At 54.6% G+C, this 21387-nt stretch overlaps 4 protein-coding genes across 4 annotated transcripts; 3 read left to right on the forward strand and 1 right to left on the reverse strand.

The window, feature by feature from the left end:
- Positions 1–65: 65 nt before the first annotated feature.
- On the forward strand, positions 66–8890 carry TGME49_313370 (hypothetical protein). The gene is made up of 3 exons (XM_018782762.1): positions 66–5676; positions 6052–7711; positions 8797–8890. Exons 1-2 carry the CDS (start codon positions 1508–1510, stop codon positions 6944–6946), a joined length of 5064 nt encoding a protein of 1687 aa, XP_018635431.1. The 5' UTR covers positions 66–1507; the 3' UTR covers positions 6947–7711; positions 8797–8890.
- Positions 8891–11256: 2366 nt separating this feature from the next.
- On the forward strand, positions 11257–14571 carry TGME49_313380 (hypothetical protein). The gene is made up of 5 exons (XM_018782763.1): positions 11257–11599; positions 12081–12326; positions 12717–12863; positions 13178–13341; positions 13545–14571. The coding sequence occupies exons 2-5, from the start codon at positions 12110–12112 to the stop codon at positions 13839–13841; spliced, it is 825 nt and encodes a 274-aa protein (XP_018635430.1). The 5' UTR covers positions 11257–11599; positions 12081–12109; the 3' UTR covers positions 13842–14571.
- Positions 14572–15713: 1142 nt separating this feature from the next.
- Positions 15714–17219, reverse strand: TGME49_313385 (hypothetical protein). Its single transcript, XM_018782764.1, has 3 exons — positions 16982–17219; positions 16602–16747; positions 15714–16266 (listed from the first exon to the last, which is right to left on the reverse strand). The coding sequence occupies exons 2-3, from the start codon at positions 16725–16727 to the stop codon at positions 16135–16137; spliced, it is 258 nt and encodes an 85-aa protein (XP_018635429.1). The 5' UTR covers positions 16728–16747; positions 16982–17219; the 3' UTR covers positions 15714–16134.
- A 1345-nt stretch (positions 17220–18564) lies between these two features.
- RPL6 (ribosomal protein RPL6) lies at positions 18565–21343 on the forward strand. The gene has a single exon (XM_002364509.2). The coding sequence runs from the start codon at positions 19859–19861 to the stop codon at positions 20705–20707; it is 849 nt and encodes a 282-aa protein (XP_002364550.2). The 5' UTR covers positions 18565–19858; the 3' UTR covers positions 20708–21343.
- Positions 21344–21387: the final 44 nt, after the last annotated feature.

Consider the following 21387-nt stretch of genomic DNA (forward strand, 5'->3'; position numbering starts at 1 on the left):
GACGGTGGAAAAGAAAAAAACCGGGGGGGTGTTTGTTCCCTTCGCTAGGCAGCGACCCATTTCGTCCTGTTTTGTGTTTTCTGATTTCGTCTGTCCGACAACCACTCTCCTGCCTTCCACTGCTCGTCGTTTGCTCTTTCCGAGTCCATAGTCTTTTTCTGTTCCCTGGATTTGCTTCCGCGCTCGAGGCCGCGTTTAGGCAGTCTCTCGGGTGTTCGAACGACACACAGTTTCTTCCAGTTCGTGCTGCTCCACTTCCGCTTCCCCAGTTTCCGTTTCCCTTGCACCGGTCTCTCGAGTTTCGTTTCAAAACTGCGCGTTTTGCGAGGCACCACGCCACCTTTCCTTGGGTGCAGACGCCCGGCTCTGTTCGCGGGTTGCAACTTCTCTCGTGGACTAGGCCGGCGTTCACACTCCGGCGCTTGTACATACAGTGTCTGTGTGATTCTAGAAATCTACCGAAATTCGTCGCTTTCTGCCGAAGTCGCTAGATAAATTCCCCGCGCTCTTCTCGAGACGGACTCCCGCGCCGTTCTGTAGCACGAGTCACGGCTGGCGTCGCCAACGACTTCACCGGTTCTCCTGCGCAAAAAAATTTGTGTTCCGAGGCGTGCGCCTGCTAGTTTGAATTCCATTTCCCCGATTTTTTGCTGCCCGAGAAAACGCGGGCAAACAGGCTGAGCGTAGCGTACAGGGGCAGGCGAGAGGCTGTCCTCTGGCTGTGAGGTGAAAACAGCTTCTTGAAACACGGAAGCAAATCTTTTCTCCATGTCTCCACAGCAAAGAAACCTGGAAGAAGTCTCTCCGTCTGCCCCGCCGCTACCCCTTGAGTACCGTGTTTGCTCGCTTTCTGTTTTTTGTCTGCCTCCGTCTGCAACAGCCACAGAGCGCTCGCGCGCGTTCGTTACTCCCCAGAACGTGTCTTTTTAACATCGTTGCAGGCGAGCAGCTGCTTGCGTGCTCGTTCGTTTATTGTCTTCAGTCTGCCCAGCTGGTACCTTGAGGCTTGGTGTCTGCGGCCTCCTCCTTTGTCTCGTTTTTCGTCTGCGTTCCCTGCTGTTTCCAATTTCCTACGTCTGCTGTTCAACCGTCGTCTTGCTCTCCCCGTCTTCGTCTGTAGCGCCTTAGTCTTCCTTCAATTTTTTTCGTAGGGTCACTAGGTCTCGAGGCCGATTGCTCTTGTGCGTGGCCAGTGCTCGTGTTCTTGTCGCAGGTTTTTTCGTCGCGAATTCGCTTTCTCGGCTGCGGGCTTTTTCTCGCGCGGCTTCTTCATTTCAGTCTTTCGCGTGGTTCGACTACTGCTGGTTCCGCCTTCCTCCTCGAAACTTGTCTCGCTCTCCCCGCTCTTCCGCCCCCTGCCTTTCCGATTATGCGCGTTCCTCGGCTCGTGTGAGTCTGCGCGCAGGGTCGGGGCAGAGCGAGCAGCGCCGTGCAGCTTGGCTTCCACTGGTCGCGCGAGCCCACGCGCGGCTTCTCCTTTCTCGTGGCCTCTTTCCTCGCCTCGCCAATGTCTGCAAATCCCTGTCCGCTTCCGGCTCCGTCGGTCCTTTTTGGACGCCACAGCAGGTTTAGCTCCGCGCTTCGCTTCGACAGGAGCAGCGTGAACGGGGCCTCGAGCCTGGTGGCAGACGGCAGCCGCAGCCGGGGCGCTGGTACTCAGCAACATGTGTCAATGCATGTGAGTCTCCAGCGCAAGAACCTGCGCGACGCCGACATTCGAGAGTTCGTCCAGTGGCTCGCGGCCTCGCTGCAGCAACAGCTACGGCAGTTCCCGCCCGTGGGTCGCAGCGCGCCGCTGCTGCCAGGAGGCGTGGGCGCCGGCGCGGGCCCGAGTGTTTCCGCGTCTGCCCCGGCTGTCTCCGGGGCGAAGCCCGCGAGCGGCGCTGCCAAGAGCGAGCCCGCGGAGAGCGAGGGCGAGTGGCCTGGCGCTGGGGAGGCGCCTACCGGGGAGGCGCTCTCTCCCTTTTTGTTCACTTGCTGTCTGGACGTGTCTGAGAACCTGATCACTGCCGAAGGCTTGTCTCACCTCCTCGGATTCTTCCAAGCTCACCCTGGTTCGTTTCGTCTCGCGAAACTGAAACTCTACAAGAACCGTCTGGGCGACGCGGGCGCGCGGGTCCTCGCCGCCTTCATACAGCCGTCGCTTCTCCCCACCACCTCGAGCTCGTCGTCGCTGCGCAGGAGTGGCGCGCGGGCGGGGAAGCCCTCCCCGTCTCCACCTCCAGCTCTGGAGGAGCTTCATTTGTCTCACTGCGACATCACGGCGAAGGGGTGTCTCAGTCTCCTGGACGCTGTCGCTGCGGTCGTCGACGACAAGGGTCGCTACCTCTATCCGCGCTACGACCAAGTGCGCCGTTGTCTCGTCCCCCTCTGGCTCCGACTCGAGTACAACCACATAAACGACCCGCTCGGCCTACTGAAGCAGTGGTCGGCGAACCTCAAAGACAAGCGACCCCTGCCCTCTACGGGCGCCGGGGCCAGCGCGTCGGCAGGTGGCGCCCCTCTCTCTTTCGCATGTTTCGCTGAAAAACTTCCTCTCTCTTCTTCTGGGGGCCGGGCCGCCAGTGCCCTCGGCACCAGCGCCGATGGCTCTGCGTACTTCCACTGCACGCCCGCGCGCTGCTGTCGCGCGACTTCCACCTTCGCCCCCATCTTTCATGTGTACATGGTGACTCACCAAAGCAGTGGCGTGGCTCCGACGCCCAGCTCCCCCTCAGCTACGGCTTCGCTCGGCGCCTCGGGCGCGAGCGGTTTCTCAGAGACACCTGGGACCCGGAGACAGGGTGCAGGCTCCACCGCCCCCGCCGCACTTCCAGCTCTCATCGGCGCTCACCCGAGTTCGGCGGGCCTCACCTCGAGACCAGGAGATGCTCAGACGAACTCTGGGAGGAGACGGTCCTTCGGCGCCGGCGGGGCCCCTGCCTCGAACAGTGCGAACACCGGAGGCTCGGGGGGATCCCAGCAGACGAGCCGTCGCGGGAGCAGCGGCGGGAAGAAACAGAGTCAGTCCCAGACTCGGGGGCGAGCTCGCAGTAGCAGTGGGGGCACGGAACCTAGGCCTGGAGTCTCAGGGGCCGGTGCCGGGGCGAAAGGCCCCGGAGACAGCGGAGAGGTCAGGGCGGCGGGGGAGGGAGCGGCGCGGTCACAGCGCCCAGGGGCCTGGGGTTTGAAGGGTGGAGACGACGCGACCAGAGAGAACGCGGAGGTTGGAGGACAAGAGGTGCGAGCGCCGTCGAGTGGCGGGACGAAAAAGGAGGTAGACGCAGAGCGAGAGCGGCGCAGCGGAGAGAAGGCCGGCTCCCGCGATCGCCGAGAACCGCTGGGCGCGGCCCAGACCGAGAGAAACGGAGGGCGAGTGGAGTCGGGGGCGGTTTATGGGGACAAGAAGGTTGGGGCGGCCCCCGCAACGGGACGCCTCGCCCCGTCGTCTGGAGTCGAGATCGACAAGGCGGAGGTGGGTCGTTGCCTGCCGCTGTACATCTTTCTGGATGCGTCTGCAGTGCTTCAGATGGCAGATCGGAGGGAGAACGGTCTGGATTCGAGTTCCCTCTTTCTCTCCTTCCAGTCACTGAAGACGCTCTGCAACGAGCAACTTATTGTGCACCGCGGACGCAGCGTCTCTTCGGGGTCCGGCCAAGCGGCGCGCGCAGATGCGTGTTTCGCTGAGGCTCCCGAGAGCGACTTGACGCTGCTCCTGGTGGTTGACGCCGTGCAGCAGGAGCTCTTGGGGCTGTCGCGAGGGAGTTTCCTGGGCTCCTCTGAAAGCCTCTCGCTCGGCCAGCCGGGTTGCGGCGGGCGCCGAGGCATTGACGCCTTGGAGCAGCTCCACACCCTCGCGACCGACTTCTGTCTGGTGGAGTATGTGGGTTGCGTGCAGCGACCGCAGCCGGGTCCAGCGGCGTGGGCGAGGCCCAAGGACCCGAGCCGGACTGTCGGCGGACACGGGGCCGAGGGGGGCCGGGGCCTTGACCGCGGAGACAAAGGTCGACAGGCCAGCAGCCGCCGGGGCGGCAGCGAGCGGGAAAGCGAGAGTGTGGATTTCTTGTTGGAGGAAGACGACCGGGAAGAAGGCAACGATTTTGCCTGTCTGACGCCTGAAGAGGTCGCTGCGGGCCAACGCGACGCGAACCTCTCTGTGCACACTCTCAGAACTATTGATTACGCCCTACTCTGGAAAGCTCACCTCGAAGAGGTGTCTCTGCATGCAGATCCGGACCGCGATACCGCCGATCTCATGTTCTTCATCACTGCAAACCCCGCCGTCGACACCTTCATTCGGCAGATTGCGCCGCCGACTGTGGAGACGCGGGCGCAGGGCGGCGTGGGTGGCGCCTCACGCGCGTTCCTGCCTTGCGTGTTGCTGCAAGAGTTTAGTCTTGCGGTCGAGCGGCACATCGAAACTCGAAACTACTCGGTGAAGCGACCGGGCCACGAAGACGCAAACTGGAGGCCGCCGCCGCTGACTGCGGCGGACTTCCGCATAGCTGGTGCGTCGAGTCTGCGAAGAGGGCAAGGCCGACGCATCGGCTATCTTCCGGCTTCCGGCTCCTCTCGTGTGGGGCCCGAGGCCTTCTTCGGCTCCCCGGCGCAGGGGGCCAATGACACGTTTGCTGGCTTCCCGTCGCTCTCGGATCGTGCACGAGAGCGGAGAAACAGCAGTGTCGGAAGACAGGGCGATCTGGTGTCGGAAAACGCTGGACTCCGAGTGTCTCCTGGAGGCAAAGAGAGACAGGCGGGGTCTCAGACGCCGCGACACGGCGGCTTCTCGTCGCTCGACGCCTCTGCTGGCCTCGGGCTCCTCCACGAACGAGACGGGGAGGCGTACCCCACGTTTCTTCCGCCGCTCATCGGTACGGGCTTCACCAACGAGGCCTTTCTGCGAGAGAGCAGCGGCAGCAGAGACCAGCTGGTCTCAGACTCGGTGTTTGGGAGCCCCGGATCGGGGCCCGCCTACCTCCCGAGCGACCCTCTCCGACCGCGAGGCAACTCCTCGCTGACGAACCCTCCGTCGCTGGCGGCGCTGCTCTGCAACAGCAGCGGGACGCGGAGTGGGTCCGTGTCGGGGGGTGCTCTGGGCGAGTCGGGGCCTGCCGACCCGGAGGGCCCTTTGGGGCCGGGCCTCGGAGGCCCTCGCCACGGTCTCTGCAACAAAGGCATGACAGTCGCAGAACTGGAGGAAATGCAGCTCAAGATGCGGCGACAGCAAGCTGAGGCTGAAGCCGCCAGCTTGGAGCGCTTCGTGGGGCCGGGCCCCCGCGGGCTCGGCCGAGTTGAAGACGAGAACGGCCGCACGGGACGGGGCGCCGATGCCAGCGAGAGGTCTCCGTTCTTGCTCGCTTCTGGAAGCTCCGATGACAACGCGGGCCTCTTCGGCGTCGCGCCGCATACGCTGGGCCCGCATGCGGGGTCAAGCCCTGAGGCGAGGCGCGGGCCCTTCGACGCGGGCGAAGCCGCCTCCTCGCTGGCGGCGATGTTGCCCTTGCTTCAACGAAACTCGAGACTGGGAGACAGGCCACTCGGCGAGGACGGAGACCCAGCAGAAGAAGACTTCGTGCTCAGGTGCGCCAGCAGCAGAGAGAAACTCCAGGCCCATGGCGCCGGCTCCCACTCAGATCTCCAGGCCAGAGACGCCGGGCGCGTGTCCGACGGTCCGGGCCTCTCGGAAGTCGAAATCAAGTAAGAACCTACCTGAAGGCGAGGGCCAACAACCAGAATTCAAAAGAAGCTGCCTTGGCCTTGACGGGGAAACGCGATTCAGGAGTCGCGCCGGCACCTGTACCTCACTCCCTGCAGGAGAAAGACTCTGGATGTGAACAGCTGGTCTGCGTTTGCACAAGTGGCAGGAGGGCAACCCACCACTGTGACGGAATGTCAGGGGCTGAACATGTCACGGGATACGTTGCCTAGGGCTTTCCTCGTTCTTACATGTATATTCATATATATATATATATATATATGTTGTTCTGTGTCAGTCGCTCGGGACGGATAATGTGGAGGTTTTTCGAAGAGACGCGTCCACTTTCGTCTGTGTTTTCTTTGTTTTTTGTGCAGATGCGAACTGATCGACGCTATTGCGATCGTGCAGGAGCTGTCGAGTCGCGTGCGTCTCTTGTGTGAGAGTAGCGGGAACCAGGGAAGAAGCGCCCATGGTGGTGGTCCGGGAAGCACGCCCGGCGATGCTCTGATGAAGGAAGATCTGCTGCGTCGCGCTCAGGACTGTGTGACGCGGTGGCGTCAACTCCTCCTCGTCGCGAACAAGCGCCAAGAACTGCAGGAACAGAGTGAGCAGCCCCAAGCGCATGCAGGCTTGGGAGGCGCGGGGGCGGGGCCCAGCGCAGGGCGTGGCGAACGGTCGGTGTCGGACGGGAGCCAGCAAGGCTTGGCAACTGAGGCGGGCGTCTCTAGACCTGGAGGTGGACCCGCTGTGGTTCTTCCGCCCCTGCAAATGCAGCCGCACCCCAGGCCCCGTGGCGCACCCCCGTCGCTGCCACCGCCGCGGTGCTGGGTAACTCCCGGCAACGGAGATCCTCCCAGCCTCACTCCGCCTCTTCATCACCCGTGGAGACCTCAGCCGGACCTTTCGGGCCCCCTCTTCAGTCAACAATCTGTACATGCTTGGGGCAGTGAGGGCTCGGACGTACGCAGTGGAGGCGCGGCAGGCCGAGGGCCACCAGCTGGACAGGAAGACCCCCGGGGTATGTTGGGGCTCCATCCCTCGCTTCAGCCGTGGCGCCCGGCTGACAGAGACTGTGGAGACAACCGAGGCCCTGACGACGACGGGCAGCTTCCCCCAGGGCCTGCCTCAGTTCCCCGGGCTCTGCTGCCCCAGCGTCCTGTGCAGAGTCTTCAGGCTATCTTGCCACCTGGAGTCGTCGTCGGTGCAGGCCCCAACACGCAGGCTCCTACGGGCTGTCCCCAGGTTCAGGGGGGTTCCAGGGGTTTGTGAACTGGGCAGAACGAGGGGAATATTTGCATATGGAAGAGAGAGGAAGTGTGGATACGAATGAGAGAAGAAATATGGAGAAGAATGGAAGAAGTATAGAGAAGATCAAGGAAGTATGGAGAATACGTGCAGAGAGGATGCTGTCAACAGAGATATGGATTTTTTGCATCCGAGGTGACTTTGGTGGCGAGGAAGCAGACAGTGTAGAGGCGAGCTTGAAGAGGGATGACAAGGCTTCTCGTCGATTCCGCAACTTGAGGAACACGAACTGCAAGTGCGTGCTAAAATTCAGCTGGAATCGTGGAGCTCTACAAAAGTTCTTGGCCTCTGTCCGCTGCTCGGTTGGCCTCTGTTGCTTCCTCTTTTATGTCAAACCTGCAAGCAGCGATAGAAGGCGACTAGCTCAGGGGGTCGACCTGGGCTGTGGCCGCAGACCACAAACGCTGAGGGGGATGCCGCACCTGATGCACGCAAGAAGGCATCTTGACCGTCGTTTTCCAGAAGGACGGTTAAATCAGATGTGTTTGCATAGGAGGAGGACGAACAACTGTTTCAAGCGAGAATGCGAAGGCCAAGAAACTGCTTTGAAAGGATGGAACAGAGGAAGGAGCAAGGGAGGCGGAAGTTCGTGTGACAGGCACTGTCAAATGAAGATGTTTCTGCAGAATTGCCTAAGGCAGCGGTTTGTGGCGGGGACAGTGTGGAAGAATGCGGGGTTTGGGGATTCAAACAAATGAGAGACTCTGGGAGAAGGCATGAAGAAGAGCAGTGAGTCGATCCATCCTCCTACGCGAGATGAAGGATATCGATGCGCTTGACCACCTTAAGAGTGAACCTTTCTGGTTGATCATAAAGGCGGTTTGACTCCTGGTGTCGTAGTTTCGGAGTGTAGGCAAGAAAGAACAGTAGCGGAGCTAGAGCGAGAGAGAAACGTGGAGGGTAATAACAATGGGCTAGAATCAATCTGGTGAGAATAACTGGTTCCTGCCTTTTCCGTGCAGTGTCCTGAAATGAGAATGAGGAAGGGATTCTTTGCGGCGTCAAACCTTTTCTGTGTCAGTGCAGACAGGGGCAATCGGATCACTATGGGAGGGTCGAGATAGAGAAAACGCAGTGCAGACGTTGTGAGAACGAGAAGGGCTGGGCGAAGCGACGATTCAAAGCGCTTGAAGCCGTCATAAACAGAGGAGGGAATGAACAGACACAGCATAGAGATGCGCTGCAACATTGCCGGTGCTGCATTCTTCGCGTGGTAGGAAACCGTGGGCTGGATCACGCTGGTGGTGCGGACCTCCCAATAAGCCACTAGTGAAGCTTCTGTCCAGCCGTAGGCACCCCGAAAAGTATGCACAAAAACGTTGCAAGTGGTCAACTATCGCAGAAGACGTGCTACCTTGGAAGAAATGTGCTCTTGCACGGTGTGATATGACAGGGAACGCAGACTCTGCGGAGATACCGACGGTACGCAAAACGGTTCGGGCTGCTGCAAATGACGAATGCCCCGAATCCCGAATCTGTATTCGCGTTACGTTATCCAAAGAGCACACTTATCCAGAAAGAGATGCATGCCGAGGCGAAGACGTCAGTCGAGAAGCATTCGAAGCAGCTCACATCGTCAGGGGGGTTACACACTGAGAGACAGCTCGGATAGGCTTGCCTGTATGAAGCATGTGCCTCTCTCCAGGCTCTACAGCATGTTCGTAGAATAGAGGAAATGGAAACAGAAACGCAAAGCGCACCACTGATGGTAATGAACCTGGCATACACTGACCATTTCTCTTGCCCCCTGTGAGCTTGGATCGAGTGTGGAGGTCCTTTTTTGCCCCTTACACCGTTTTGTTTCCTGTGATCAGTGTGTAAAAAGAATGTTTCAGACTGCATTTCCTCGTGCCTTTGAAAGAACGAAAAAGAGCAGGACGGAATAATTGTATGCACTCATGCCGCGAATTGAATAGTGACGTGTGTGAGAGTGCACGGCTACACGTCACCGTTGTCCACATAAGTTAAACGAGGGACAAACAGTTTAAAATCCACGTATGAGGAGACACACCATCTACCATCATGCCATCAAGTTTGTCTACCTCTCAGTTACGCTCCAGTTTTTTAGAGCACGTCGAGGTTGAGGGACACGGACGCGAAGGACCCCGAATAGCCTGTGCATCTCGATACTACCAGAGAATTGTCATGGTTCCGGAAGGCTTACATCCTGGAAATTGCACTTTTTGTCGCACGGTGTCATGGTCATAAAAGCGATACCACACCCAACGATCTTCGTGTATCCCAAGAGAAAGATTATGATGTTTTTAATGTCTCGGGCTATACAGTAATGTGTGGTTGTGTCTTCCGCACAATGGAGGATCAATCAGATGGAGCTTTCAGAGTTGGAAACATACTTTCCCAAGCTGAAAGACCGGACACGCTGAAAAGTATGAGGGGTTTAATGAGCACCATCCATTAGTCTCTTTGGTTCAATTGTGCTGTGCAGTCTCTCAACTATGTTGGTGAATCCAAATTGGCATTATGTTTAGGCGGAGACGTCCGTCGTTTTCCAGTGGTGTGATACTCTACGCCATGAGACGTGTACCTGTGACTAGTGTGTCAAATAAGGGGGAAGGAATATGTTACTTTCTCTAATGACGAGAGCGAGCGACGAGGAGGCGCAAAAGAGAACTGTCGGTTTTACATGTGGTGGTGGCGTGAGCGGCGTTCATCCCGTGATTCACAGAAAGTGGAGTTCCAGAAAAAGCCTATTCCAATCGTTTTCTAGTGGCAGCTGAGGTTCAGTTTTTCATGTAACAGATAATGGCGACACAGAACAGCAGAACGTGTCCCTCAGCGCCATCCACTCTTTTTCGTTGGGCAAGCGGGACTGCTCTCTTGCGTTGATGCTGTCCTTCAGCACTCTTTTGGCGGCTTTCCTTCAGCGCGGTATTGCGTGACTAGCATATCTGTATCTGCGTGGCTCTCAAAAGCCAGTGCATATATCCAGGTGTTCATGATGTAGTGAATCCGAAGAACTTCGGCTGGGTAGGCGGCAGTAAGTAGAGATCACCTACACATGTGTTTTCTTGTGGACGGAATCTCTCTGTAAACCATGAGCAGCAAGACTAGTTGGTGGAGTAAATGTACATGAAATACCAGGAAAACATGGGAACGGTTGTGGTCGAAACAAGCTAAACCGTCTTAGTGGCGAAGGGCTTCACGAAGGAAGACAGAGTGGGGTCTCAGAAAACAGAGCTCTCCATTTAGCTGGACGCTGGAACTCTAGTCACGCTTGCGAGATGGGCTACGTTGACTACCGCTGTCGAAGAAAAAAACAACCTACATCAAGCGGCTACTTCCAACTGAGAGAGTTTTCGTACCTCGTGTTCAAGTCTGTATCACCACTGCAGCGCTGCGACCTCAGCTCCGTAAACGCCGATGCGGCGTTAAAAGTCATCACCAGAAGTTCTCGCTAGGTAGCAACAGAGGTTGTCACTGTGTCCACGGTTGACTGTGTAACTACCTACGTGAGACGAAGGGGAGAGGGGAGGGAAGACGTGTGAGAACGGGTACAGTTGTGAAGAAACATTGGAGACTATGAGCTGGCTGGTCTCGATCGCCGCGATGTGAAAATGGTCGAAACAACCGGACAACAACAGGCATGAACTTTGACTGCGAGAAATGCTGAACGCGCGAAACAATTACGGAAATGAGAATGTCCCTCTTGCCAAGCGACTTTGCGACTTGTGTCGGACATGCAGATGATCGGTTACCTACAGTCCACTGAGTTTTCGTACTATATTCTACATCCCGCGTGACAGTAACAGCAACGCGCCTCAAGTCTCGGTCTTCATCCGATTTTGGCCGGTTTCGCTGTGACTCATTTTTATGTTGTAGCAGGCTGCCTGTAGTACACAGCAAAACGCCAAATCTCTTCTTCCCGCGTTACGGTACCACCACGAAGGCCATATTAAAAGGCTGCCTGTCTGTCCGTCTTATTTACACACTCGTGTATTATTCGACGGTGCTGAGAGGGACGATGAGAAGAACACGATGGAACAAGGGGTATCTCAATAAGTGGCGGCGAGAGCGGAAGCAGCGATGCCATACCGCTTCGCTGATGTCAACGACAAGCGCCCGTGGCCAGCAGGCTACTCTACCAGTTTCTAGCAACTTTCGGCAACTCCTCTCGGCGGATCTAGATGTCTGCTAGCTAAACGCGCAGCGCGCGGGAGGATACTCGGCCCCGCAGCAAAAAAGCATCGGCGAAGTGACATGGCCTCTCGAGCTGCTAAACGTGGTGCGCGCGGAAAGGTACCAGAAGACACTTTCGAGTGCTCGCCGTGTTTCTCTCGCAGTTTTTTTGTGCCGCGGAATTTTTGGAGATATCCCGGGGACCTTACTGTAAGCGGACGATCTTCTCCCTTTTCCGTCTGAGATAAAACAAGAAAGTTCCTGCTTTGTGCGTACCGCTTCCCTACTTTTTCGTGCCTCGTCTGGTACAAATAGCGCTCGCCGTCGTCCAGCTGGGCGCGTCGTCCAGAAGCCTCCGGTGCCGGCCCTTATTTCTGGTTTCTCGAGAAAAAGGGCTGGTTGTTTAACTCTTTCTGCCACTGATCCAGTTCAAGTAAACGTTTCTATCTCAGGTATTCCCTTTTTTCACCCAGGTCGAAGGTAAATCTCGCACGAAAGCAGGGTAGGAAAGGGTCCTCTGTGATTTCTAGTATACGCCGCGATTTCCGTGCTCAGCGGCGTCGTGGCTCGGACGCACACGTCGGCCAGCCGCGCGCACATTTGAAAAGAAAATAGATGTCGGGGTCGTTGAACTAAGTTTGCCGTTAAATTTCCCCTTCTCGTTCTTGCTTTTTTATTGGGGGGAGGGGGGGAGGGCGAAGCATGGGTAACAATGGAAAGTCGTTCCAACCGAGAGGCGTACACGAGATAGATGGGTCCCGAGGATGAGGCGACCGTCACTTAAACGATCGGGAGAGGTGACATGTTGAGCTAGATGCAGGTAAACATAGTTTGCTTTCCATTTGTTCCTGACACATGGGTCTGATATGAACTTTGTATGTTCCTACTGCACACTCCGAGTCTTCGGAAAACGCGGACCTTCGATCTATTTCCGAGCTCGTTTGTGTCCTTGGGTCGCCAGGTTCCTCTTTCCTTTTCCTTCGCAACAAGATGGGGCAGAAGCTTACCGTCGAGGAGAGGAGGAACATCAAGCGGGAGGTCTACATGATCTACCCTGGTTTGGAGCAGCAGCTGGAGATGGCCTTCACATGCCACGATCTTCAGCATGAGGGCAAGCTCCCATACACGACGCTGGAGCCTATCATTCGTCACTTGCTCATGCAGTACGGCCTCATCGAATACGTTACGAGGTTTTCGGATTCGGAAGGTAATTGCAGTTCAGGACGCGCCCGAGAGTAGAGGCCAGATGTGCTACGCTGTCAACTCTTTGGTGTCGTGTCACCCCTGACAAAGTTGTGGCATTCTGAAGTTGTCGTGGATTGTTCATTCATGAGCTAGGACAACGTACTAAGAGTAGACTCCTGATAATACTTGAAGGCCTGCGCAGATTGTAGCCGCGAAGACTTTTTGGTCTTGAAATGCTGCTCGTCAGAGTAGACAGTAACTGCTACACCAGGGCTTGCACGTAAACAGCCGCCGAAGTGCATCAGCGGCGGCAGCCGTCGACAACTTGACTCATGTATGATATAATTTATCCCTCGGCGCCGGCCAGTTATCGTCAAATTTTTGTTTCCCCTCGTGTACATGTTGCTTCCAGGCTGCCTCGATGCCAACCAGATTCGGGCCGAGTTGAACGAATTCGGTGTTAACACAGGCGGCCTGTGCTGCGGCTCATCGCTCACTCTAGAAGACTTCAAGAGCCTTGCCGTCATCTGGCTGCGGAAGATTCTTGACTGCCACGCAGGTCAGTCTCGTATGCAGTTCGCGTATGTCGGCGAATCCAACACAGGCAATTTCATAATGCACCAATTTATCTTTTATCGGTATGAGCCTGTTACATCAAGGGAGACGCAAGGGGCAAAAACGTTTTTGCATGTGTGAAGCACTAACAAGTTCTCTGTTGCTTTTGATCGGTATCATCTGGCTGATCCACTGTACTGCTCAGCACCTCTGCAAGGGATGTATGGGAGTCCACTCTTGCGTAACTATGAGGCTCAGCTTCCTTATCAGGAGCAACTGATAATTGTTTGTCTTGGATTTTGTGTGGTTTCGCTTCAGATGACCAGGCTGTGTGGATGGCCAAGCTGAAGGCGGAACAGGAAGAGCAGGCGGAAGCCTACACGCGCGCCATGCGTGAATTTCAAGATACATTCACCCAGCAGCATGCCCTGTACCAGCAAGGCTTGCAGGAACAGCAGAAGCAGATCAACGACTGGAACAAGGTATGCCCTAAACAGGAACTGTAGATTCTTGGTGGAGGGCCTCTTGTGCTGAAAGGTGAACAGTAAGTCGAGCGAGGAGCCGTCTCGGGCAAATCCCGGTGTGGAAGAATTTCTTTGGGGGTCCAGTGTAAGACTAAGTTTGATGGAGTCTCTGTTTTGACGCATAGCGGTTTGTTCCCCTCCGCTGTCTGATGTGTGTGCAGTTGCTTGAGGACGCCCAGAAGACCCAACAGACCATCTATGAACAGGAAGTGCGACGCATGGAGGAGGCTCGACTGAAGGAAGCAACTGCCGCGGAGGAGGCAATGAAGGAACAGATTGACCTCATCAGCCAGTACAAGGAGAAGCTGGAGAAGATTGCAGCCGCTGACACGAGTGGCAAGTGCTTTGTGTACCCGGCAGCGGCCACTCCGTACGGAGCATGCGCATCGGCCGGTGCCCAAGAGCCGACGCGCCGGCGACGGGTGAAGAAGGAACACCCAAGTCGAGCGTGCTGCTAAGAGGAATGGTTTAGCTACGCTAGAGACACAGTGAAGGGGGAAAAGGATTTTTTCTGTCAGGTGCAGGAATTCACTGAGCTTTTCTGACCAGCTGCTGAAACGCGTCCGGCTACAGGAGCTCGGAGTAGGAACGTCGCTATTCAGCTTCGTTTGGGGTACACGGGAATCGATAGATCAGCTCTGGACAGAACAGAGCTCTTTTGTCAGTAGGGAAACTTGTTTCTTTCGCGGATGTCTTCTTGACATCTTTCCTTCAAGTTTTTTAGTTCTCCGCGGACGGTTTGTTCGTGTGTCCGCCTTTCTTGGTGATTTTGTTCTACCAAACGTCATCGCTTTCTCTCTCGTAAAATTTCGCTTCTCGAACATCACAGAGATTCCGAGGAATTTCTACCACAGGGTACTTGCACGACGGTAGCATACAGGGCCTGACAATGACGGCCTCGCTGGCGTACAAATCACTTATAGTGATAACGACTTCTAACACAAGAGAACGGATATGCTCCCTTTCCAGACGTACGGGGATGATCTTCGACTTCTTCCGTATTCACCAGTCGAAACAATACTGTTGTTCAGTACAAGCGAGAAAGACGGCGGCAACACTTAGGAACCGCAGCCACCAATATAGGCAGGCACTCAAGCGTGAGACATAAACCACTCTCCGTCGCAACCTTGAAAGAGGTTACATTTTGATGGGAACCTATCCAGCAGTCGGCACTCGTGGACCGGAACTGTGCTGTCACACCGCAGGTGTACAATTTGTGGAAACTGCAGGAAATTACACTTGAACATTGCTCACGTGATGGAATAGAACCGTGGTTCATGTAATCATGCAAGCAGGGACACTCAGAGGTGTCCACTGCCTACGAGAACAAGAATGTACCGTGTGCGAGGTGCCAACCATGCGGGGACTGTGAGCTAACAGTTCATTTTAGGAATCCCTGGCTATCACCATCTTGGCCTGTCTGGTCGCAATTTGAGTGCCATGCATCGTCTGTACGAAGCAACCATGGTCGGCTGCGATCGTGAGGAGTCAAGATCTGGTGGTGATAGTAAGTAGTGACGGCCATGGAGAGCGACATGCGTAAGACGACCAATGATGCATTAGCTACGAGTGAGAAGGCTTATTTTCTTGCTTCCAGACGGCACGAGCAACCGTGGTGATGTTTGGAAAACAGAAGAATGCACTCGTTCAATGTGGACAACTGTCGTGGCATTTGTGACTTTCTTCCATTTCTGCAGGGCTGAGGTATTAACTAGGCATATCAACCAATGGATTAGGGCACGCCGACAGATACGCGACGCTTACCGTTTGATATTCTGTGCCGATCGATCTAAGCTCGTGGCGGTTTTTTGTCGTGTATATGCGTGTAGTAATGCTTGTCGAGTTCCCTGAATCTATTGAATGTGTTGGTCGAATGCCAGAAGACTCGCTGAATGAACTTGGTAATTGAAGATACCAGGAAGTCCACCTCGGCCTGCAGTACGGTTGAAAAATGGTGTTTGATGTGCCAAATGTTCAAACAATTGATGCTCGTGTGTCCGCGCGCAGAAAAGTCACGGAAGAGAACTGCTGCGTGCACAAAAGTGTCAATGCAGGAGTGTCCTCTGCGTCTCGGCAACGAACGTTAAGTGCGGCTCGACGAACCAGTAACGAAAAAACAATTGCATGAATAGCTGCAAAAGGCGTGAGGCTTGAAGCCAGGCGTATTGAGGAGTCAACAAGCATTCTGTCAGTGTTCAACAGCTGCGGCAGACTGTCGCATTGACGTTGAACAGTTCGTATGCCGGACACGATAGATTCCTCCTCTGAATTACCAGGTAGCACAACTTGCAATCTATCTCCACGAAGGCCAGAACGTTCGAAGGATGCCTGCGAGGCTGCACGTACTCTACCGTGTGTGTGGGGTGGTGTGTGTCTGTACAGCGGATTAGAAGGCACGGCGCTTTTTTCTTCAATGACGTAGACACACATGGAAGAAGAAACTAGAAAATGCGCAGTATGTCCAAGTTATTAGAGTAAAAACCTAATAAGAATTTGAGTACGAAAATAGAGGGAGTTAGAAGCGAAAAAGAAGAAGCACCGAAATAGACAGGAAGATAAAAAAACACAGATTAGAGAGGTATAGATAGATGGGAAGCGACAGAAGAGGAAGAAGCTGACAACACCGCACTTCAGAAGCCACCTTCAGCAAACCTATGGTTCTGTCTCGCTCCCAAGCGTCGTCAAAGAATCGCTCACCGAAGACGACAGACTCGTCGAGCTAACACCACGCGAGGCTTCCGAGGAGACGCATCAAGCTTTCTTATTTTGACTCTTTGCGTTCTTGCCTTCTTCGCCTCCAACTAGTTTCACGTCTTCCATGTTGCCTCTGGCAATAGCTGAGAGAGACGCTTCGATTTGTGTCACACCAACAGCCTTCTTTTTCTGCGGACACAGAAGAGCACATGACGACTGAGTGCGTTCAAAGGAGAAACCGAGTGGCAAGCGTAGAGAAAAACCATGCTTCTGTGTTTCACAGCCCGTACATGCATCAGTTCAAGCCGATTCAGGAGCAATTTCCCGCCAAAAAGTGAATGGTATTCAAGAACTGACTCCATCGTGGTCAGCTACGTTCAACCATGAGCATAAAGCCACACCGGAAGAAGAGTGTAGAAAGAAGATTCTGTACCAATCTGCTAGGGGTGGGGAGGGGAGAACTACACGGAATGAGGTACATCTTTCCGCCAGTGATGTCAGACACAACCACACTCTAGGCTTACGTTACGCAGCATGTGTGCCACTTTGCGGTTCTTTTCTACCGCAACAGGTTTCTGTGGCTTGTTCTTCCTGGCTGTATGAGCGTTACCACCACCAGGCTTCTTTTTCTTGAGTGGTGCCTGAACCATCGTGCTCCTCGAGCAATCACCTGTGCCATGGATCGTCACCCAGAAACACACAAATCGAAGAGTTGCATATGTCACACTTTCAGTTACTCTTCGTCTTGCTTGTTGTTTCCTTTCACCCTCTCTTGAGGCCTCGGACTGGTGAACGTGCGCAGCTTTCAATTGCCTGCGTAGGCGGCAGCGTTTGCTTCCTCCCCGGTGAGAGGAAACCACAGTGATTCGTAGCCCCGTCTGAATTTTGTATTGGACAGACTTACAGTCTAGGATTGTCTCGTGAAATCGTTCCGACAAGGGAAAGCCGCAACAGAATGTGTAGACTGGATGGTTCGAGTAGAATTCGCAGATGTCGCTTCGACCTCGACGAAATCATGCACAAAAACGCGCGTACAAGTTCCTTATCAGGTAAGCCGCAACTTCCAGATTTTCTCGTGTACTTCTGAAAGTGATGCAACTCAAAAAACACACCTCTGACCCTGAAGTTCCCGCGGATACCGGTACTCCTGATTACGGAGTTACTGGACCTATTTAATCGGGGACCGGAAACGCATGCACGACGCCGCATCGACGATGCATGCAGACAAGTTCAGAGGGTTATGTAAAAAGAACGGGGTTCTGCTATTGAAAATCAGCGAAGGCGTATCTATCCTGCCTCAGAATTGTGTGATTTGAGATCCTCAATTCTATCTTGGCGGAGATCTCCGTCAGTTCGAAAGATCGCATGCAGAAGCGTCTACCCATTTTGGCAAGAGATGGCACAGGCTTCAAATCAGCAGCGCCGTGGACATGAAACTGCAGAGGATCACAACCCACCGAGAAACTCACAGCTTTGACCATGTAGGTGGGAAGCTAGGAGTAAGTAAGCTGAGGACTATGGAGAAGAACTGGCGTCTAAACGACGGGGTCTGTGACGTCTAATAAAGACAGACCACGTGGAATTCTTGAGTAAAGCACATCCATAGCGGTGCCGGAAACAATGCGACTGTCATGGGACAGGCAGTTCCTGCACCCTCGATGTTCATATGAATTTGAGAACCTTCAGGTATCTCAAGAACAGACACTCAAAGGCTGGGGAAAGGCTAGACTGTTGTTAGTCCTTCCAAAAATTTTCAGCAGCGACAGACAGAGCAAATGGCAGCCGGCTAGTCTGTGTACATGGATGTACGCATGAATATGCATATATATATATATATATATATATATCAGAAAAGGGAGGCCCGTAAACAAGACAAACGCGCACGAAGCGGCTTCACTGTCTCAGTTTTACAAGGCACGACTGACTCTTCTTTAGCGCTCGTAAAACGTAATACTCCTGACATGGTGTGGTAGATATAAACATGGCAGCCAGGCGACAGGCAGCTCCAAGATCAGGAACGCTCAATTGTGAAAGACTCAGCCTGTAAGCTCACTAGGATTGAGCTCCACTCTCAAGCTGCGAGGAGGCTTATTCTCCAGTCATAGCTGTAGTAGTTGTTCTATTGTGGGTTCCTTGTGTTTGTGAATGACATCACCACCAGAAAGTTGTCCCACGATACGGTTGTCCCTAGGCGAGGAGCGCTGACCAGGTGGTGGTCATGGAAAACGACTACAGAAGGCTATTTTGTAATCTCAGCTCTGCAAGGACAGCGCAAGTAGTTTACCTATCCACGTTCCATTGATTTTGCAGCGGGTACTTAACACGACAACATGTGTGGAGGTATAGTCCGTAAAACAGCACATATTTGTAAGATTGTGGAGGTAGAATTCGTCAAACAGCACATACTTGTAGAACGAAGAGACTCAAGGTGACCTAGGATCCTTCTTAGCCTCACACCTGATAGATGACACAAAATACTGTTGCAGCTTCTATTCGACGAACTCCTCATGAATCCACCAGATATTCGCGACGTTTCTTCCTGCATGGGTATTGTAGCGACAGGACTGCACAATATGCGTCACAAAGTGGCAGTCGCCAAAGACTATCGATATAGGTGGTTCCCGGGTGCTATTACTGGTTCGTGACGGTTCCAACGGGACCCGCTTTGCATGAGGACCGCTTCTGGGACCCACAACACACTTTCCTTCACATCGTGTTTACCTAAAAGTTTCACAAATAACATTATCTTTGCTTTTGAGGATTTAGCTGGGCCGACGGCTAGACCCTGATCACCTTCACATCCCTCCAATCGTACTCAGGCTCAAATCTTCCTTGATCGACTTGGCAGGCACAGCGTATCGGGAACAGCCAGCTCGTTATAAAACTCTGATTATCCCCAAAGCATGTGCAAGATGCAGCGAACCACAACCCTGTTATGCTGGCTGATGTGACGCTTGCTGTCACCCGGTTTGATTCTGATCAGAGAACATGCGCCAAACTGCCTTCAGGACTCGCAACCGCTTGCTATGCTCAGTGGCAATCACTCAAGCAGTCGTGGCCGTTCACTCCGAACAATAACTCGATCTTCATTCGGTAGCAACAGAGCACACTTCCAGGAAAAACTTGTGCTAAAAGCAACCCGGTAAATTTGTACAAGGTCAGGCTCGAGTCACCCTGCAATGACCCCAAACAGTTCCGACTTGCCACGCGTAGGCAGGATTCGGCGACTTTGTTTTTCGATTAAAAGGCCAAGTGACAGCGCACAGAACTACCAAAGAAGCATCCTTTGGCGAGGCTATCCACAGCTACATCCTAAAGGAAAGGCGTAGCCTAATTATGAGCCGTGTCAACTGTTTGCTGCACAGGGCGCTGGTTTTGTAATCCCAGGAGAAACACCACCCGTGTGTTCCTTGACAGACTCTGGATTTTTATCGGAGACGAAGAATATCGAGAAGGAAAGGCTGAGCTCAATCGTTCCCTTGCCTGCGCAACGTGTCTTCGCTGGCTGTAAGCGCCGCTTCCACGCGGCAGTTACTACACTGCGTTTTCCTAATGCGGAGTGACTCTTTACTTCGCCGCGCCGCGGACGTGGGAATCCGTGCGTTTGCGTTTCTTTTTTAAGCCGGAGGGACGTGGGTCACGACAATGCCTCTGGGTCTGTTATGAAAGTTTTCGTTTTTCAACTATACGCCGATGCTTGTGACTGCATGCGGGGCTGCTGGGGATTTTGCGGGCTGAGTGGCAGGAGGGAGGGGCCTGCTGTTTGGTTCTCCCGAGGCGAATGTCGGGAAATTGTCAAGCAACTTTGGGTTTTCTTCCGATTGCTTCGCACAGTCGGGCAAAAGTGTGCTTTTGTGTGGATTGTGGAACGGCTGCCGACGTCTTCTTTTTTCCGGCGCCCCTCCGTGCTCTCCCCACGCTCCGTCGCGTGTCTCTTCTGCGCTGCATTTCGTTCCCGCACTCGACGCGTGGCTGTGAACACCGAGTGGTGACAGGATCGGATCTCTTGTTCGTCGCTGTTTCCTTCCGTTTCGCTTTTCCAGTAAAAATGGCTCCGACCGCAGCAGCCCTGGCCAAGAAGCGGCTGAGAACCCGCAAGCCGAAGCGCCAGCTGTACAAGTCGCCAGCAGGTGCGGCGAAGAGAATGGCGAAGCTCCGCTCGTCGATCACGCCCGGCACCGTCTTGATCCTCCTGTCTGGCGGCCACCGCGGGAAACGCGTTGTCTTTTTGAAGCAGCTCGCGCCCTCCGGCTTGCTGCTCGTCACTGGGCCCTTCAAGGTGAACGGCGTTCCCCTGCGCCGGGTCAACCAGCGCTACGTGATCGCGACCACCACGAAGGTCGACATCTCCGGAGTCGACGTCTCTAGCATCAAGGACGAGCAGTTCGGCGCCTCCAAGAAGGAGAAGTTTGCTGAGCGCAAGCTGAGGAAGAAGCAGGATGAGGGAATGTTCGTGCAGCAGAGCGACAGCAAGGCTAAGCAGGCGCTCCCTGCTCAGTTCAAGCAACTCCAAGACTCCGTCGACAAAGCCCTGCTCGCCTCCCTCAGCAAGGACAAGCTCCTCACGCAGTACTTGAAGACTCGCTTCACTCTGCGGGGCAACATGCGTCCCCACGAGATGAAATTCTAATCCGTTTGCAGCCTGCTACAGCGAGTTTCGAAAGGTGAATCAAAAAGAGCACGGGGGGAGGGGGGGTGGAGAGAGAGAGAAAAAACTAGAGAGCCGAAGACCTCCAACACGGTGCGCCTGAGAAGGAGGCCAACGATGCGGGTTCCGGATCTACGGAGGTGTCGGAAATAGGCATTGCAGGGGAGAGAAACCCGAGGGATCTGGAGAACTTGCGTAGAGGAGTGGACGGCGTCCGTTCAGGACGACCACAGGGAGCACGGATGGGATCGCTGGCGCAAATGCAGACAGCGGTCCAGCTGCATGTGGTGGTAGGAGGCTTCACTCTGCTTGGCGTACACCTTCAGTAACAACCGGAAACTCAGTCTTGGTCCTCATTCTTGGTGACTCTTACGACGTGCCTCTCTGATCCGAGGAAGTACCCGCGAGAATCTGTGTTCGGTAGATAGTGGCCTCGCTGCGATCAGCCGCGCGACGCTGCTCTGCGGGCGACGGTCTCTCTAATCACCTCTTGGCAGTTGACTCTAGCTGGACAACTGGCTGTTTCCAGAAGATAGTAGAACGGTACAGTAGGGATGCAGAAGGGTAAGAACAGATATCCCTTCTAATGAGGGAGAAGCAACTGAGTGCCGCACTCGGGGCAAAGCCACAGAACACCTGATGCGACTCTGTAGCTGTTCCAG

Source organism: Toxoplasma gondii, chromosome XI (assembly GCF_000006565.2).
Source record: "Toxoplasma gondii ME49 chromosome XI, whole genome shotgun sequence".
Taxonomy (NCBI): Eukaryota; Apicomplexa; class Conoidasida; order Eucoccidiorida; family Sarcocystidae; genus Toxoplasma; species Toxoplasma gondii.

What these genes read in the sequence shown, in the direction of transcription:
- TGME49_313385 (XM_018782764.1), bottom strand. Translation starts at nt 16,727, where the DNA reads ATGGTTCAGGCACCACTCAAGAAAAAGAAGCCTGGTGGTGGTAACGCT. An exon ending in TGGCACACATGCTGCGTAAC is followed by an intron (nt 16,267 to 16,601) that starts GTAAGCCTAGAG and finishes CTGTGTCCGCAG; the next exon opens with AAAAAGAAGGCTGTTGGTGT.
- RPL6 (XM_002364509.2), top strand. Translation starts at nt 19,859, where the DNA reads ATGTCGGGAAATTGTCAAGCAACTTTGGGTTTTCTTCCGATTGCTTCG.
- TGME49_313380 (XM_018782763.1), top strand. Translation starts at nt 12,110, where the DNA reads ATGGGGCAGAAGCTTACCGTCGAGGAGAGGAGGAACATCAAGCGGGAG. An exon ending in GATTCTTGACTGCCACGCAG is followed by an intron (nt 12,864 to 13,177) that starts GTCAGTCTCGTA and finishes GTTTCGCTTCAG; the next exon opens with ATGACCAGGCTGTGTGGATG. An exon ending in AGATCAACGACTGGAACAAG is followed by an intron (nt 13,342 to 13,544) that starts GTATGCCCTAAA and finishes ATGTGTGTGCAG; the next exon opens with TTGCTTGAGGACGCCCAGAA.
- TGME49_313370 (XM_018782762.1), top strand. Translation starts at nt 1,508, where the DNA reads ATGTCTGCAAATCCCTGTCCGCTTCCGGCTCCGTCGGTCCTTTTTGGA. An exon ending in CTCTCGGAAGTCGAAATCAA is followed by an intron (nt 5,677 to 6,051) that starts GTAAGAACCTAC and finishes TTTTTTGTGCAG; the next exon opens with ATGCGAACTGATCGACGCTA.